Source organism: Juglans microcarpa x Juglans regia, chromosome 2D (assembly GCF_004785595.1).
Source record: "Juglans microcarpa x Juglans regia isolate MS1-56 chromosome 2D, Jm3101_v1.0, whole genome shotgun sequence".
Taxonomy (NCBI): Eukaryota; Viridiplantae; Streptophyta; class Magnoliopsida; order Fagales; family Juglandaceae; genus Juglans; species Juglans microcarpa x Juglans regia.
In genome coordinates this window covers 11,737,080-11,752,111 of record NC_054596.1, presented here as the reverse complement: position 1 = coordinate 11,752,111, position 15,032 = coordinate 11,737,080, and the positions used below count along the sequence as shown (strand labels likewise).

The following is a 15,032-nucleotide window of genomic DNA, read 5'->3' as shown; positions in this document are numbered from 1 at the left end:
TACACCATTCCTCAGATCAACGGTGTTCCTGATCTCACGTCCACTTCATCTGCCAAACCCTAACATTAGACAAAACACTTCACTCATTCACTGCCTCTTCAACCTGATGTGTAACATAATGTTGCCTGCATTATATTTTCAAGTAGGGCAGGCCCCCACTAAAGCATTTAATGTTGTGTTGTGTCTACCTCTCTCTCTGTATTAGACTATCCAATTCGTTCAAGAAATTAGAATGACATTTTCCAAGGACGAGATACTTTGGTAACTTATGCTTTAAGCTGTCAATCAAATATTTGAAAATGCAATAAAAGAAAATTTTCTTCTTCAATATTTGTATACCAATTTCCAGAGTTGGAAGTGAGACATTGTTATGGGAATATCGGATATAGACAACTTCCGAATGTACATGGACCTAGGTGAACAACTTAAAAAGTAGTTAATACATATCATACAGGTTTGGACATCCTCACAAGGAATGTATATGTTTCACCCTCTGAATCGCTTGCTTAACCTTGGTTGATGGTTCCTCATACAAAATGGCAGGGTTGTCAAACTCGGACGCCAAGCTCTGCTCCCCAAGAAAAGCGCGGAATGAATCTGCCACCGAGTATGAAAGTGACTCAAGGTTGTATCCTCCTTCCAAGAAAAACACACAGCGACCCCCACATAGATCTTTAGCAAGGAGTTTGATTTTGGATGCAAGCATGTAGTATGTTCCTGTGGTGAACTGCAGACTGGCCAGTGGATCCAATACATGACCATCATACCTAACAAGTTCAGTTGCAAGATATGCAAGTGTCAAATCCCAATTTCAATACTGGTGAGTATCTAAAATGTCTATCCAGAGCTAAGCCTAAGCTTCATCTCTCCACCAGCAAAGTCAAGAAAAGGAGGAAAAGGCGAGCCATATTTTGAAAACTGAGCTACTTAGTGCATGTGCCTCAGATGTGTTCATTGTCATTGAGAAAGAAAAATTAAAAGTTAAATTGCAAATTCAACACAGCCATACAACTTCGAATCAGATGGCATAGGATAAAAAGTATACTTAATATTAACTTTGTTAAACACATTGTAAAATTACTTTCCAGAAATTTCATTATCCGTTGTTATTTTTTATTTAAGTGCAGTGGTTAGAATTATTTTCCTTCAAGCTCTTTATAATTAGATAGGTTAGAAGTTGGGGTATGAACAGTGGTTACTAACAGACGTTAATTCAATGAATCAATCCACCATCCTCCCTTCTTTACGAAGGTTCTAGCTCCACCTATAGCCTCCTTTTGGGATTTCTCCCGTATTAATGGGTCAACATGTACAACAGTTTATTTTAGATTCAATGAAATAGAAAACGAAATAATTAAGAAATTCCTTCATACTGACATGACATCTACAACTCAACAACAGACAGTCAAATATTAAAAAAAAAAAAAGGATGGTGGATTGATTAGGTCTTTAAGCAAACATTGTTTTTCATGAGAAGCATGCATTTCTTTCAAAAGAAATAGGATTCTCACCCAGCAGAGACAAGAATTATGTCTGGTTTAAACCTTTGAGCACAAGGTGCAATGACTTCATCAAACACAGTTGTCATGGCAATGTCACCTGAGCCTCCTGGTAGAGGCAGATTTAGTGTTGTTCCTTCACCATCTCCGCGGCCTACCTCATCAACTTTACCAGTACCAGGGTAGCTTCCGTCCTGTATTAAACAAGACCAAAATTGGACTAAATTGGTTGGTGAGAAATGAACTTTCAAGATGTTAGCCATCCAACGGAAATAGTAATTATTAAATAACTGAAAACAGAACATCTATTATGCAGTCTTATTCGGATCTGGATAGTATAATAGAACAGAAACGTACAACAGAAAAGTATTTTGAAGACGGAATCTTTTGGAGTCAAGAAGTTAGCATGATCCTTTTCACTAGTCACTCAAAGATGCATATTATTTAGACTCTTATATATGCATAGCTACATATGTACCATTATCAAGGGTTGATCCAGATATATAGAACCTTCCAACAAGATAGTACCTTTTCAACTCTCTCAAAATAGAATCTATCTAAACACATATGACATGGTTCCTTACTTTGACACGGTACAAATATCTTTCCTATTTTGGTAAATTCCAGGCTATATCTATCTAAATGGATACTTTTATGTACTTTTTCTTGCCGATACTAAGAGACAGCCAAATTTTGGCATTCATTTTTTCACATTAGGCATGGAAAGATATACCATGGAGAATTCTTCACAAAAAGTTGTCTTCCAGAATGGAATCTGGAATTTCGAGTTAAGTGTTAACATAATCTTCTTCTGTTAAAAGAAATGATTCATCGAAATAATGACTTCAAACAATGGCCCCTCTATGGACACATACAAATATATTTAAGTCCTATCTAAGAGTCTTTAGACACTGCAACTGATGAAATTTCATAATTGGTGAGAAATATGAAGTTGCTCAAAGATTAAGCAAATTATGAAGTTTGTGACCAAATGGCAGGGCAAAACATAAAAAACGGTTCAAGGCCAAATTATTGCTTACTTGGTGAGTTGAAAGGAAAAATATATCTGGATCGTCATAAAAAGCATCATTTGTCCCATTCCCATGGTGAACGTCAAAATCAATGATAAACACACGCTTTAACCCATGTGCACGTTGGGCATAACGAGCTGCAATGGCCACATTTCCAAAAACACAAAACCCCATAGGCCCCAACGGAATAGCATGATGTCCTGGAGGTCTTATCAAAGCAAAGCCCACAGGTGGATCCAGGCGGTTCTTTGATGCAGCAACCTGAAATAAGAAATATAAAATTTGGAAACATTGCTAGAACTAAACTGTCCAACAATCTAGAAGAACTTAAAACTAGAAACTACTTCCACAATCAATTAAACTCCAGTGCAAGTATAAACATTTGAAGGAGCAAACATTAAGATTTCATCCCCTTCTCCTAAACCACATTGCATTGAAGCAAAAAGAATGCTTTGTTTCAGCGGAGCGCATAAAATTTTAAATATAATCAGTATCATTAAGAGACTGACGTGCCAGGTCGAGACATCACCACTGAATCAACTAAGGCAATTCCTGCTCCAGCTGCAACTAATGACTCGTGAAAAGTCTGCACCAACAATTTCATCATAAGAAAGAGCGGAATGAGCAACATATTGCTTGCAAATGCATGCATCAATATTCAACTCAAACATACACGAAACAGTTATCAATAAAATCACAAACCATTGATATCAGAATTTTCAAATTCATGGAAAGATTATGGACAAAAAGGAGATGCTTAAAACTGAATATGTTATCAGAACTTGCTTCCAACAGCAGCATTTTTTTTTTTTTTTTTATCTGAATATGTTATCATTGGGAAATGCTTAAAACTGAGCAAACCAATAAGAAAACCTCGAATCACACAAAACGCAAATATACATCATAAAGTAGATTACTTCCAACCCTTGAAATAAAAATTGCAGACCTGCCTCCCAAATATTGTGAGACACTCTTTTCAATGTGTTAATTCTACAGAAAATTATTACGCTTGTAAATCTACTGATCTAATGTAATCCTCGTTGTTTCAGCTCCCTTTGAGATTGGAGTGCATGCTTCTTTAAGGGAAAAAATCACTGGTATTTGATGTTGAAGTACCTTTGTTTTTGTTTTTGTTTTTGATGACGGGGAACCTCTCCAAGGCAAGACCCTTCGGACCCACCCCTGCAGAGTAAACCCCGGTCCCGTGCACCGCACCCTTGGAAGTCTCCCTACACAGAACCAGTTAAATTGCTGGCATTTCACCAGGGAGTGTGACCCCAAAGGATTGTTTGCACCTATGAGGTGTTGAACCTTGGACCTTGAAGGGAGTGATACCTTAAGACCAAGGCCTTCACCACTTGGGCCAACCCCTTGGGGTTATGTTGAAGTACCTTTGTAAAAAAGCTTTGCGGCATTAGTGTTCTAGGTTTCTCCACACGAGAGAACTCTCTCTCTCTCTCTCTACTGTAACAAAGATACAATTACATATTGGGAAAGCATGAGTTTTTTTATCCCAATGATTTCAAGGGGCCATGACAAAAGCCACTCAAGAGTTTGTTGCTAGAGCATGACTGCAATACAATTGTAAGTTAATATTTCAATAAAATTTAGGGATTTTGAATCAGCTTATGAAGTTTGATTGTCAAACCACATGGCAGTACAGTTTTAACTCATTTTCTTTTTAATATCTTCACCAGTTTTTTTTTTTTTTTTTTCCAACATAAATCTAATATATTCTATTCAAAACATTCACTTTTCCAGGGATTGATCATAAAGTTTAACTCAATTCATACTGAAAAAAGTAGTAAAGTTCATCAATTTAACCACATTTCCTCTTTGAGCTCCATTATATTTTTAACTGCAGATACATTTTCTAGATAGAGAATGTTTGGATCAGCTTTTCTAGGTTAAGAAGAAACATCATTGAATTTTAAAATGAACAGATGCCTAATTTATTGACTTGTGATTCATGTGTAATAGGAATGATGAGTTTGTTGATCATCTTTTACATCATTGCAAGATTGTTTGTGCCTTGTGGAGTGACATCTTCAGTCGGGTTGATTTGGCTTGGGTCTTGCCCAGAAGAAATTGTGGACCTGTTTAATCCTGTAGAAGGTTAGGTGGAAGCCCACAGTTTGCAACAATATGGGAGATGGTTTCTATTTGCCTCATTTGGTGTATTTAGAAAGAAATGAATCATAAATCTTTGAGGACTGTGAACAGACATTGGAAGAGCTCAAAACTTTCTTTTTCAATACTGTCTTCTATGGACAGCCTCAAAAGGCTTTAATGGGTTACAATTTCATGGTTTCTTGTATCTTTTTCTCCTTCAAGATAGGCGTCTCTCTTGTATGCACCCAGTGCACTTGGTTGTACCTTTAGTGTTTTCTAACGAAGATTTCTTGCTGGTCAAAAAAGTTGGATCTGTTCAGGATACCATCAATTAATGATGACTTGCAACTTCTAGAACAGATATCTCTAAATAACCCCAGGCTCAAGATAGAAAAGAACAAACATCCAAAGTAATCCAAAGTATTCACTTACAGTGGCAGTTGCATATGTTGGTCCAGAACCATCAATGAATATAACACCCTGTTGAGAAGCCTGATCCATAGCCTATAAACATACACCAAGAAAATAATATAGAACTTTAGGAAAGGAATTTTTCCTGATTGATATCAGGTTCTTCTATGTACTATATGAGCATATGATATTTACAGAGCACCAGCTTAACATACCAATATGTACTGTATAGGGAATGTGGAAGAAACAATGGAGCATGGGTTTTGTGGAAGTCAGATATTTGAAACCTAGAAAAGTCAATAATAGAAGGAGCACCAAAAACTTTACGACTTAATGTTAAGGATACTCAAAAAGTCACTTCTATAATATGGTTAATGTCTTCAAGAGATGATACATACAGAGTATCCAACCACTCTAGGAGAAAATCTTTTCTCTTAGGTAGGTACCTCTCTTCCTCCAGGAGTCTCTCACCATATGACTTGACACCTCTTAATAGTCCAAGATACCATAGAGAATAGTAGGTCTTTGCAACAGTCATATCTAACTTCTCATCTTTCTCTAATTCTATGGGCAATGTTCTTCCCAATCTCCTCATTCTGCCAAGTGGTTACCTTTCTTTCTATATCTATATTCTATGCTTTATGAATTATTAATGCAACTCAGTATATAACGACCATTACTTTCTACTATCCCCTCATCTCCATTTTTATATTTATGAAACTCACATCTTAGAATTGGCTTTCAATCTAGACTCGTGAACCTATCAATTAACACATCATCCACAAATAACCTAACTTCAAGGAATGTATCTTGGATAGATCAAGTAAGCTCATTTATGACCGACAGAATCACATGTTGTCAGGCAGATTCTCTCTAGGCTTTCCTGTGACCTGAGAAACATTACTACCATATGAACCAGTCAAAAGATATGAAGATTCAATACTAGATCTTGGTGGGAACCTATTGGCATTCAAAATGCTTGTGATTACTGCACTAGTTTTTAGACTAGTTACTACATTCACTTTTAGTAAGTCCCAACTCTCAAGCTCGTCATCAACATATGGCATCTTTCCTCCATTCTTTGGACTGAATGCCAATTCAAGAGAGTTATTGCTTTGCTTAGCTAATTATCAAGAATAAATCTAATGTATTCTTTATTTGAACAATATTTCATCGCTTTGCTTCTACAGGACAAAATAAAGGTTCTGAAATGTAACCGTACAAAACTTTTAGGAAAAAAAAAAAAAAAAAAAAAAAAGAACTTTCATGAAGTCTAAGGCCTCGTTTGTTTTCACAACTCCTCTCAACTAATCTCATCTAATCATTACAACTTTCCTAAATTTCCACACAAAATAAAATAAACAATTCAACTTTTTCAAATCCTAAAGCAAAAATAATATTAAAAAAATATATTCTAACAATATTTTATTCAACTTTTAATTTTAATCTCAACTCATCTGTGAAAACAAACGAGGCCTAAAAGTTGGAAATACATACAAGAAAAGTATATGAAGGATCACTGTATACTTCTCATGTACCCGGGCGCAGTTCTTATGCTTTTTAATAAATTTTAACTACTCATCAAAATAGAAGATGCAGAAAGAACACTAGAAGCTAGACAAAAAAAAAAAGGGCAAAGAACATATGGCATCATATCCTTCCATTCCTTGAATCCATATAAAATTAGGCTGTTTCTTGACACATTATAGTCTGATACAAGGAACAGAACCGGAAAAACTAAGATATCAAACTTTGATGCTACCTTTTCAAGGCCTGACACATAGGCTCTGGCATGAACACTTGCAATATCATCTACTGAAGCCGGCTTGAAACTCTGAAGTTCAATAATCTCTGAGCCACGGAACTGGGTTATACAAAAAAGCACGATTAAGCATATACAAACAAGAAATTGTCTTATCCATAATATCATTATAATTATAATTTGTTTTCCATAAACAAAAATAGAAAAGATTGAGCTTTTCTCCAGTCTCACAGGATACAGAATGGGAGACGTCCTCACCCACCCATTTACACTCACTCCTTTCTGAAGATAAGATTCGACCATGTCTTTGGTATTCATCTTTAGTTGGGTTTTGTGTAACACCCCGTATTTCAGTGTATTTTTACTGAAGGATTATTTTTGATTATTCAAAAATTTATCCTCTTATTTTAAAATTGGTTGGATTTTTAGTAAGTTTATTTCTATGATTTTATTTGGTGAAAATTATTTTTTTGTGCTTTCCAAATATTTATTTATTATTATGCATTTAAATTGCTTTTAATATTTAAATTAATTACTGTGGGATTTAATTATTTCAATTTGACTTTACCATTACGTTTAAATTATTTTATTTAACTTGTGGTTTTAAAATCGTCTCCGTTGGATCTTTTTTGTGACCCAAGTTATGAGGATTGGACCTCATTTCTTTTCCTCCATTTTTTCTTTCCTTCCTTTTTCTTTTCTTTCTTTTCTTTTCTTTTTTTTTCCTCATTTCCTCTCCTTCCCGCGCGATCTCTCTCTCTCCTCTCCTCCGCCCGTTTCCATCGTCTCCTCCCAGCGCTGCCGTCGCGCCGCCGTGCGCGACACCGCCCAGCCGACCAGCTCCCCCTCCCTCCGGCGACCTCACCTCCCAAACCTCAGCCCCTACCTCGCCGCCGGTAGCCCACACGCCCCCCACGAAGTCGCGGGCCACCTTCACGCCAGCGCCGCCGTGAGCCGGCGGTGGCCCTCACCGCCCAGCCCATTAGCTTCCCCAGCCGCCGGCGACCTCACCCCACCAATCTCACCTCCATCCGTGCCGCCGTTAACCACCAGTAGCTCTTCGAAGCCGCGGCACTCCTTCCGCCGTTGCGCCGCCGTCGCACCACCATTGGCCACCATCTTCCTACCACTTCATCCCCGACCTCTTGGCAACCCATTGGACCCAACCCCACCTCCGATCCGTCACCGGTGAAGCTCCACCAACTACATTTCCGATTTGGGCATTTTGGTCTTCTACCGCCCATTCCGCCGCCACCCACGGCAAACCACCGCCACCATTGGCTTCACCGACCTCCCTAGGCCCTACCCTATCAATCTTGGGTCTTCGTTTGTCCTCGTTGAAAAGTTGGTAATTGTGACCCACGGCCACAGTGTATTTTACACTGTGGTGTTGCTCAGAAATCACCACTTGCAACTTCGAGATCCTCCGGAAATTATTATATTGCACTGTAAGTATTTTCCTTAAAGAACTTTCGTGATTTAAATATATTTTGCACTAACACATATTATCTGTGAATTGGGTTGTTTTGCCGGACTGAGTCCGAGGAGTTTCGGGGGTTGGATGGATTGTGGACGGAGTTGTGTTTGTTTGCATTGTGAATTGTGGTTGTTGGTTATGACTTGTTCACGTACATCGCATATTGCATGCATGATCATGTTTGTAAAGAAAACTGGGTTTTCGTGTATTGCATACATGTTTATGTATTTATTGGATTTGGATTTTCATGTGAGTAAAAGGAAAGAGACTGTAGGGATGGTGGTAAGCAGGGATGGTGGTTGTGTCCCGCCTGTGATTCCCGCCTACAGTGCTCTGTTAAGTATTTATTATGTGTAAAGGAACTGTAGGGATGGTGGTAAGCAGGGATGGTGGTAGAGTCCCGCCTGTGATTCCCGCCTACGGTGCACGCGTTAGGGATGGTGGTAAGCAGGGATGGTGGTTGTGTCCCGCCTGTGATTCCCGCCTACGGTGCACGCGGTAGGGATGGTGGTAAGCAGGGACGGTGGTAGAGTCCCGCCTGCGATTCCCGGCTACAGTGTCCGATAATTGGATTGTTTGTGTGAATCATTTTATGGGAAAATGTGTTACGGATATTTTGGGCCAAAATGGGATTTTTGGCGTGTGTTGGAAATAATCATTTTTCTGGGAAAAAATGATATTTTATGGCTAAAGGTATTTTGTTATTTTGTTGGTTGCATTAATGTATTTTTATCCCGAGAGTTGTTTAGTTTATACTTACCTGTGGTACCATTTTATGGTATCGCAGATTTTGATGCAGATGATGATGACGAGCCTTAGCTTGGCTCCGTTGGAGGAGTGATCTGGGATTGCTCCTGTTTAGTGAGTTATGTGTTTTTATCAGTTTATGTATTTACCTTTTGTATTATATTTGGGATGACTGTATATTTATTTTTTTTAAAGATAAATTGTATTTAAATATTTGTATTTAAATTCTGGTACTTATTTGACTATCCGCTGCGTTATTTTATTTGTACACTGTTGCATGTACACACACTGGCACTTCGTTGGGATGTGTGACCGTGTTGTCACCATCCTGGCGTCTCGATCCCTGTGTATTTATATAAGGGGATTGGGGGCGCCACATTTTGTGCATAGAAAGAGTGAAAATATAGCAATCTTTTCAGGGCAATTGAGTTGTGAAGGCAAGAAAAACTTAAGAAATATATGGAAGAGAGGAAAAAACGTAGGCAATATATAAAAGAGAGGAAAATACTTTCTTATAGACAGTGTGGTGATAAGTTGCATTGGTGAAGCTAAAAGGGGTTGTAAACACATATCTATAGAATGCCTTGACAATCCACAAAATCAGAGTTGCACGCATGCCACTCTGAATTTAAAATCATAACCTCCTCGTATGTAAAGGCTAATTACTTATAGAGATGATAATTGAAAGTTGTAGGCCATGGTTCCGTCGTTGACCATCAAAACACCATCTTGTTATCAGTTTTTATTTTATAGGTAAAAGAAATTTCTATTAATAAAAAGAATAAATAAGGGTAACCCAAGGATACGGTACCTGTATAAGAGAAAAACACCTAATCAAGAGCAAGAAATAGATGCAAGAAAATCATAAAAGTTTAGCCCATTAAAATCTATAGCAACTGCCAAGAGAAATAAAGCCTATAATTGGGCCAACAGCTTCTCAGTGCTCTCATTTAATCTGCATCTATACTCTTGCTTATGGAGTTTGTTATTCAAACTTGTTAAAGCCTACGAATACTGAAGAAAAATAATTCAGGCATGAAACTCAAAAATAACTAGGGAATCATCAAAGTCCACACAGTTTATGAGGCCTAGCAGTTGCAGGGACTCTAAAATAAATACCTTCGGAGTCATCTCCATCTTCTCAAGGGCATTAACAATAGCAGGAACTCTAAAATGAGATTCTGGATGTGATTCCTGTTAGCAGTTATACACCAAGAGTACAATTAGAGGTATATACTCAGCTTCAAACAAATAAGAAACACCATGACTGATAATAATAATAATAATAACAGGTAATAGGATCGGTATGCTAAAAACAAAACTGAAGATGAAATTACTTATTTTAATTATAAATTGAAGTGATTGAGCTTGAGAGCCAGTTGCATCAAAAGACCTCTTTCCTCTTATGTTCTTTTGTATGCTCAAGAAAAAAAGAACTGGAATTTCTTATTACTAATTGAAGTGAGCTCGAAATCCACATGAAATAAATATATCCTGGTCTCTTCTTTTCTTCACTCCATCCATTTCCTCTGAAAGTACAAACATGCATACAAAACTTTATTGTAATTGAATGCTTTCAACACTGATGCTATTTGAAAGAGCTTTCAACAAGGAGTGAAGACTCCATAATCTACACAATCTAATCTACGAATATAATCCTAGTTCAGGTCCTCTTTCACACGAAAATGGATAAGTAACCTCAACTAGTTTGTAGTGAAAAGCCTCCATGATTTAATCGTTATTTGTCATTCACTAGAAGTAGAACCCTGAGTATCATGTTCCAGCCCTCTCAGCAAAGCAGGAAAAAGAAGTCATATCAATGGTGCCTAGCTGGAAGTACTCTTTCTTGGCCACTGGATCAGCAAGGCGATGAAGGATCAAAGAGGTGATCAGGTAATTTTTGGACCAAGAAAGGCCTATGGAACTTCTGAAATGACGAAATAATCATCCGATTTCCCAGAGTGGTTGATATTAGATACTTCAATAATAGAGCACTTAAACAACATTTCAAATTTTAGACAAAGTGCATGAGTAATCTTCTGGAATTAGTCTGCAGGAGGAACAGAGAGCAGTATTTTTCCTACTTGAAAAATTTTACATACAAACTATAACGTAACTTTAATGATTTCAGAAGCTAAATAGCTTTTTAAGAGAGTTAGTAGTCCAAAGAATATGGGCAAATAATGATGACAATAATTAACATGTGTGAGGCTGATTAGTGAGGTCTTAAAAAACTTCCTACAATGAATGATCAGCCATTCCATTTGTGCTGTCAGCAAGTAGGGGATGTGAATCTATGCTTTCTATCTTTCAATCGGATACCAATTGCTTGGATATATTTGAGATCCTTGAGATAACTTGCAGAATAGGGATCATATATTCTGCTTGTATGATATTATTCAGCATATTAGGGTTTGATACAAAACAGCTACACACCTGGTTATGACCCATGGCAGGAGCTACAGCATAAATCAGCCTTGCATTATTGATCTTTTCATTAGATAGAATATACGGATCCTTCCCTATACCATTTGAACAAGTAATGGAAGCTCCAATACTTCTTAAAAATCTCCTTCCACTTCTCAAGTTCTTTGGGAAAAATTGATCCTCCACAAACTTTCCATCCGCATCAATTCTAAAATGACTCTTCCACTTGTATAAATGATGCCGCACCAAAAACATGTTCCCTGGCACATGCACAATTCCTTGATCTGGAAAACAATAAAGGCTAGACTATTGTGGGATATAACAACATTATCATATGCATTAATCAAGACTGTTTTATTTTTTCTTTTTTGGTAAGTACTAATCAAGAGAATTCCAAAAGGTAAATCTAGCAAACAAGTGTGAGGATATGCCATATCCACATTAAAGTACAGAGAAATTAGTTTGGGAACCCTAATATCTGTAAACCTCTTTCCTAGATCATGTACTCAACAAGAAAATTAACAGCACAAATCTGTGCCATAGGCTATTAATATATTTTTTTTTCCAGCTCATTGTACAACTATTCAGTTGCTAACTAAGCCAGGCTCAAATTTAGGTTTCATGCCAACCCTCAGCATTGACTTGAGTGGACAAGTGAACAGTGAAGGTGGTGATCATGAAACATAGCACCATATCTTTCTCTAACCACCAAAAGAAAACAGTTCAAAGAAGTCAGAATCTGAAAACATGACAAACAATATAAATCCTGCAAATAAATTGGACCATGGATTGCAGATATTCCTCAACTAGTCTTAGGTAGAAATGGAAGTGCTCAGACTAGTAATTTGCAATTGGCATCAGGGTAGTAACAGTTCATCAATCTTTTACAGAGTGGTAATTCTTCCAATTTTTGTATATTAATGAGACACAAAAGAGTAGTAATAAAATCTAATCCAAAAAATTTCATAACCGCACCACTTCTTCCAGGCTAGGTGTTTCCTCTTGTATACGTCCTGTGTACTTGGACAGTATCTCCTCTTCTTTTAATACTAGTAAAATTCTTACATATAAAAAAAAATAACTGCAATACTTGAACTAACTTCTGCCATTTAAAGCTAGGCTTAGACAAAAGTTATCAATTTTGGATTAAGAATTGCATCATTGTCCAACGTACAAGACTAAATCACAAGAACCAGTCAAGAAAACTAATCTAGTGTCCTGCATCACATTTGTACCAAAGCCCACTGTTCGTTGTCCCGCACCATACCCTATGCTTTCTTCTCCTACACCAAACTATTCAAGTATTCAAGGATACCCTAATCAAAAGTTAATATTTTTTTAACAGCCATATAAAAACTCAAGAAGAAAGAGCTTGTCCGTTTCCCCGGGGGGTCGGGGTTTACCAGCAGAAGATGGAGAACAAGGGACTGCTTGGAGCTGCATAGGGACGGATGGGCAACGAACGATACAAATTTAGCTATTCAGTTTTATTTTTAAAGAAATCAACCATTTTACTTAAAAAAAAAAAAAAAAAAAACCGTTCATTTTATGTGGACTGGGAATGATTTTCCGCTCGATCCATTTTTGGCTTTTTGCTGTAATATATTTGTGACATAATTTCAATGGTCAAACCTTTTTAACAGTGTCAACATCTCATCTAAGATTATAGAGATTAGTTTTTATTTAAAGTGGGATAAGATGAGATAAAAAAATTTATAAAAAATAATAAAATTATTTAAGTTAAAATATTTTATAAAATTTTTAAAAAAATGAGAGAATATTATTTTTTAATATTTTTTTTCAACTATATGGTATTTGTTTTATTTTCTTATACATGTTTTTTTAATCCTATGCTTTTTTAATTTTATTTCTGTTTTGTTTTTATGTTTAGTTTTTTATTGCTTTTACTTCATTTTTGAGGTTTTTAATGTATTTCTTTTTATAGTTTTGGATTTTTTTTTTCAAAAAGATTTAGGACTTTAAATGGTCATTTAACTTTTAATTATTATTTTCTATTTTTCTTTAAAAGTAGCATGTCCATCATCACGTGACGTATATACGGATATATGTATATGAATATTTTAAGAGAAATGGTACCTACAATCCAAATATATGAATTTGAAAAAAGTGAGTTAGATTTACTTGAAATTTTATTTTTTTTAATAGTGAATATATCCTTCTTTTTTTTATAAGGTTTGTGTAGAATTTAGTATTGTATCTAGCATTACTCATTTCTATAATATATATTATTTCAATTTTTTTTTTTGTAAACGATAAAAATAAGTGATTATGCAATTTATTAAACATATTTAAAACATAAACCTAAGGATTAAAACAAAACTTTACAAACCCAAAAACCATTTTTGAATATGAAATGTTCATCCATTTATACCTTATTTGGATAGAGAAATGCTTCCATCTAACATCATCTCATCTCAATATCCAAATGCTACAAAAAAAAAAAAAAATTCAATTTCAAATCTTCAACTTTTTTATCTAAGCATTACTTAATTATTACAATTTTCTCAAATTTTCAAGTAAAACATAAAAAATAATTCAACTTTTTCAAATCTCAATACACAAATTATATTAAAAATTATATTCTAACAATATTTTAACTTTATAATATTTTTATTCAGCATTTCTCTCTCATTTTCCAAAACCCCATAAAAGATTTAACTCAAACCATTTCTAATTTATCTCATCTCAACTTAACTCAAATATCTCATTCTTATTCACAAATCATCTCAACTCATCTCATCTCAACTCATTATCCAAATTAGGCTAATGGTGTGGACCCCCTATTGGCCTACCTTGAAGTTTATAGACTACCGTTAGAGATTATCATCACAATCCTGATGATAATTAATCTTTGATGGAAGAGTCACCATGTGTTAAGAATATATAATAGAAATAATTAAATATACATATTCCCATCAATTTATTCTTTTGAGATAAGTGGTGATTTTACATGATATTAGAGCAAAGGTCTTGAGTTCGAATCCTAACTCACTTTACTTCATTTAATTAAATATTTCACGTATTGGGCTCATTCATTGAGAATGAGTATGACTCACACGTGAGGAGAAATGATAAGGATATATAATACAAATAATTAAATTTACAACTTCTCATCAACTTATAAAACTTTTGAGATAAGTGGTGATTTCACACCATATGAAATGTGTGTAAGCCCAACATACCTAATGGTCTTGCCAGAAAGAGAAGTTATATATACAAGCTCCAAATGTATAAGTCTCGCGCAAGCTCTTTTATAAAAAAGTGAACCCCACTATGAAAAAATGTGAAAAACTTACTTTTTCTTGATATGACTTACATTTTTACAAAAAGGGACTTGTACATTTAAGATTTATAACTAGCATTAATTGGGCACAAAATAGTGCTAGTGGTGAAGATTGCATTGTGGGACACATGCATGCTAAAATTGGCTAGTTGTACATACATATGAGAAAAACAAAGAAAAAATACACCAATATCTTATGGTGTCGGAGGAAGGTGGGGGCCGAGAAGGGAATTAAAAGGGATGACTCCTCCCCTTGGTGCTA

General features: G+C 35.8%; 1 protein-coding gene across 1 annotated transcript; it reads right to left on the bottom strand.

Annotated features, from left to right (window-relative positions):
• Positions 1-305: 305 nt before the first annotated feature.
• On the bottom strand, positions 306-12,980 carry LOC121248722 (histone deacetylase 14). The gene is made up of 9 exons (XM_041147267.1): positions 12,870-12,980; positions 11,476-11,750; positions 10,159-10,233; positions 6,816-6,917; positions 5,075-5,146; positions 3,060-3,116; positions 2,540-2,791; positions 1,512-1,693; positions 306-767 (listed from the first exon to the last, which is right to left on the bottom strand). Exons 1-9 carry the CDS (start codon positions 12,907-12,909, stop codon positions 467-469), a joined length of 1,356 nt encoding a protein of 451 aa, XP_041003201.1. The 5' UTR covers positions 12,910-12,980; the 3' UTR covers positions 306-466.
• Between the last annotated feature and the right edge of the window lie 2,052 nt (positions 12,981-15,032).

Excerpts from the sequence above, each read along its gene's own strand:
- LOC121248722 (XM_041147267.1), bottom strand. The coding sequence starts at position 12,909 with ATGCAGCTCCAAGCAGTCCCTTGTTCTCCATCTTCTGCTG. Across the intron at positions 10,234-11,475 it reads CTGCCATGGGTCATAACCAG|GAATCACATCCAGAATCTCA; the intron begins GTGTGTAGCTGT and ends AACTGCTAACAG. Across the intron at positions 768-1,511 it reads ATAATTCTTGTCTCTGCTGG|GTATGATGGTCATGTATTGG; the intron begins GTGAGAATCCTA and ends TGAACTTGTTAG.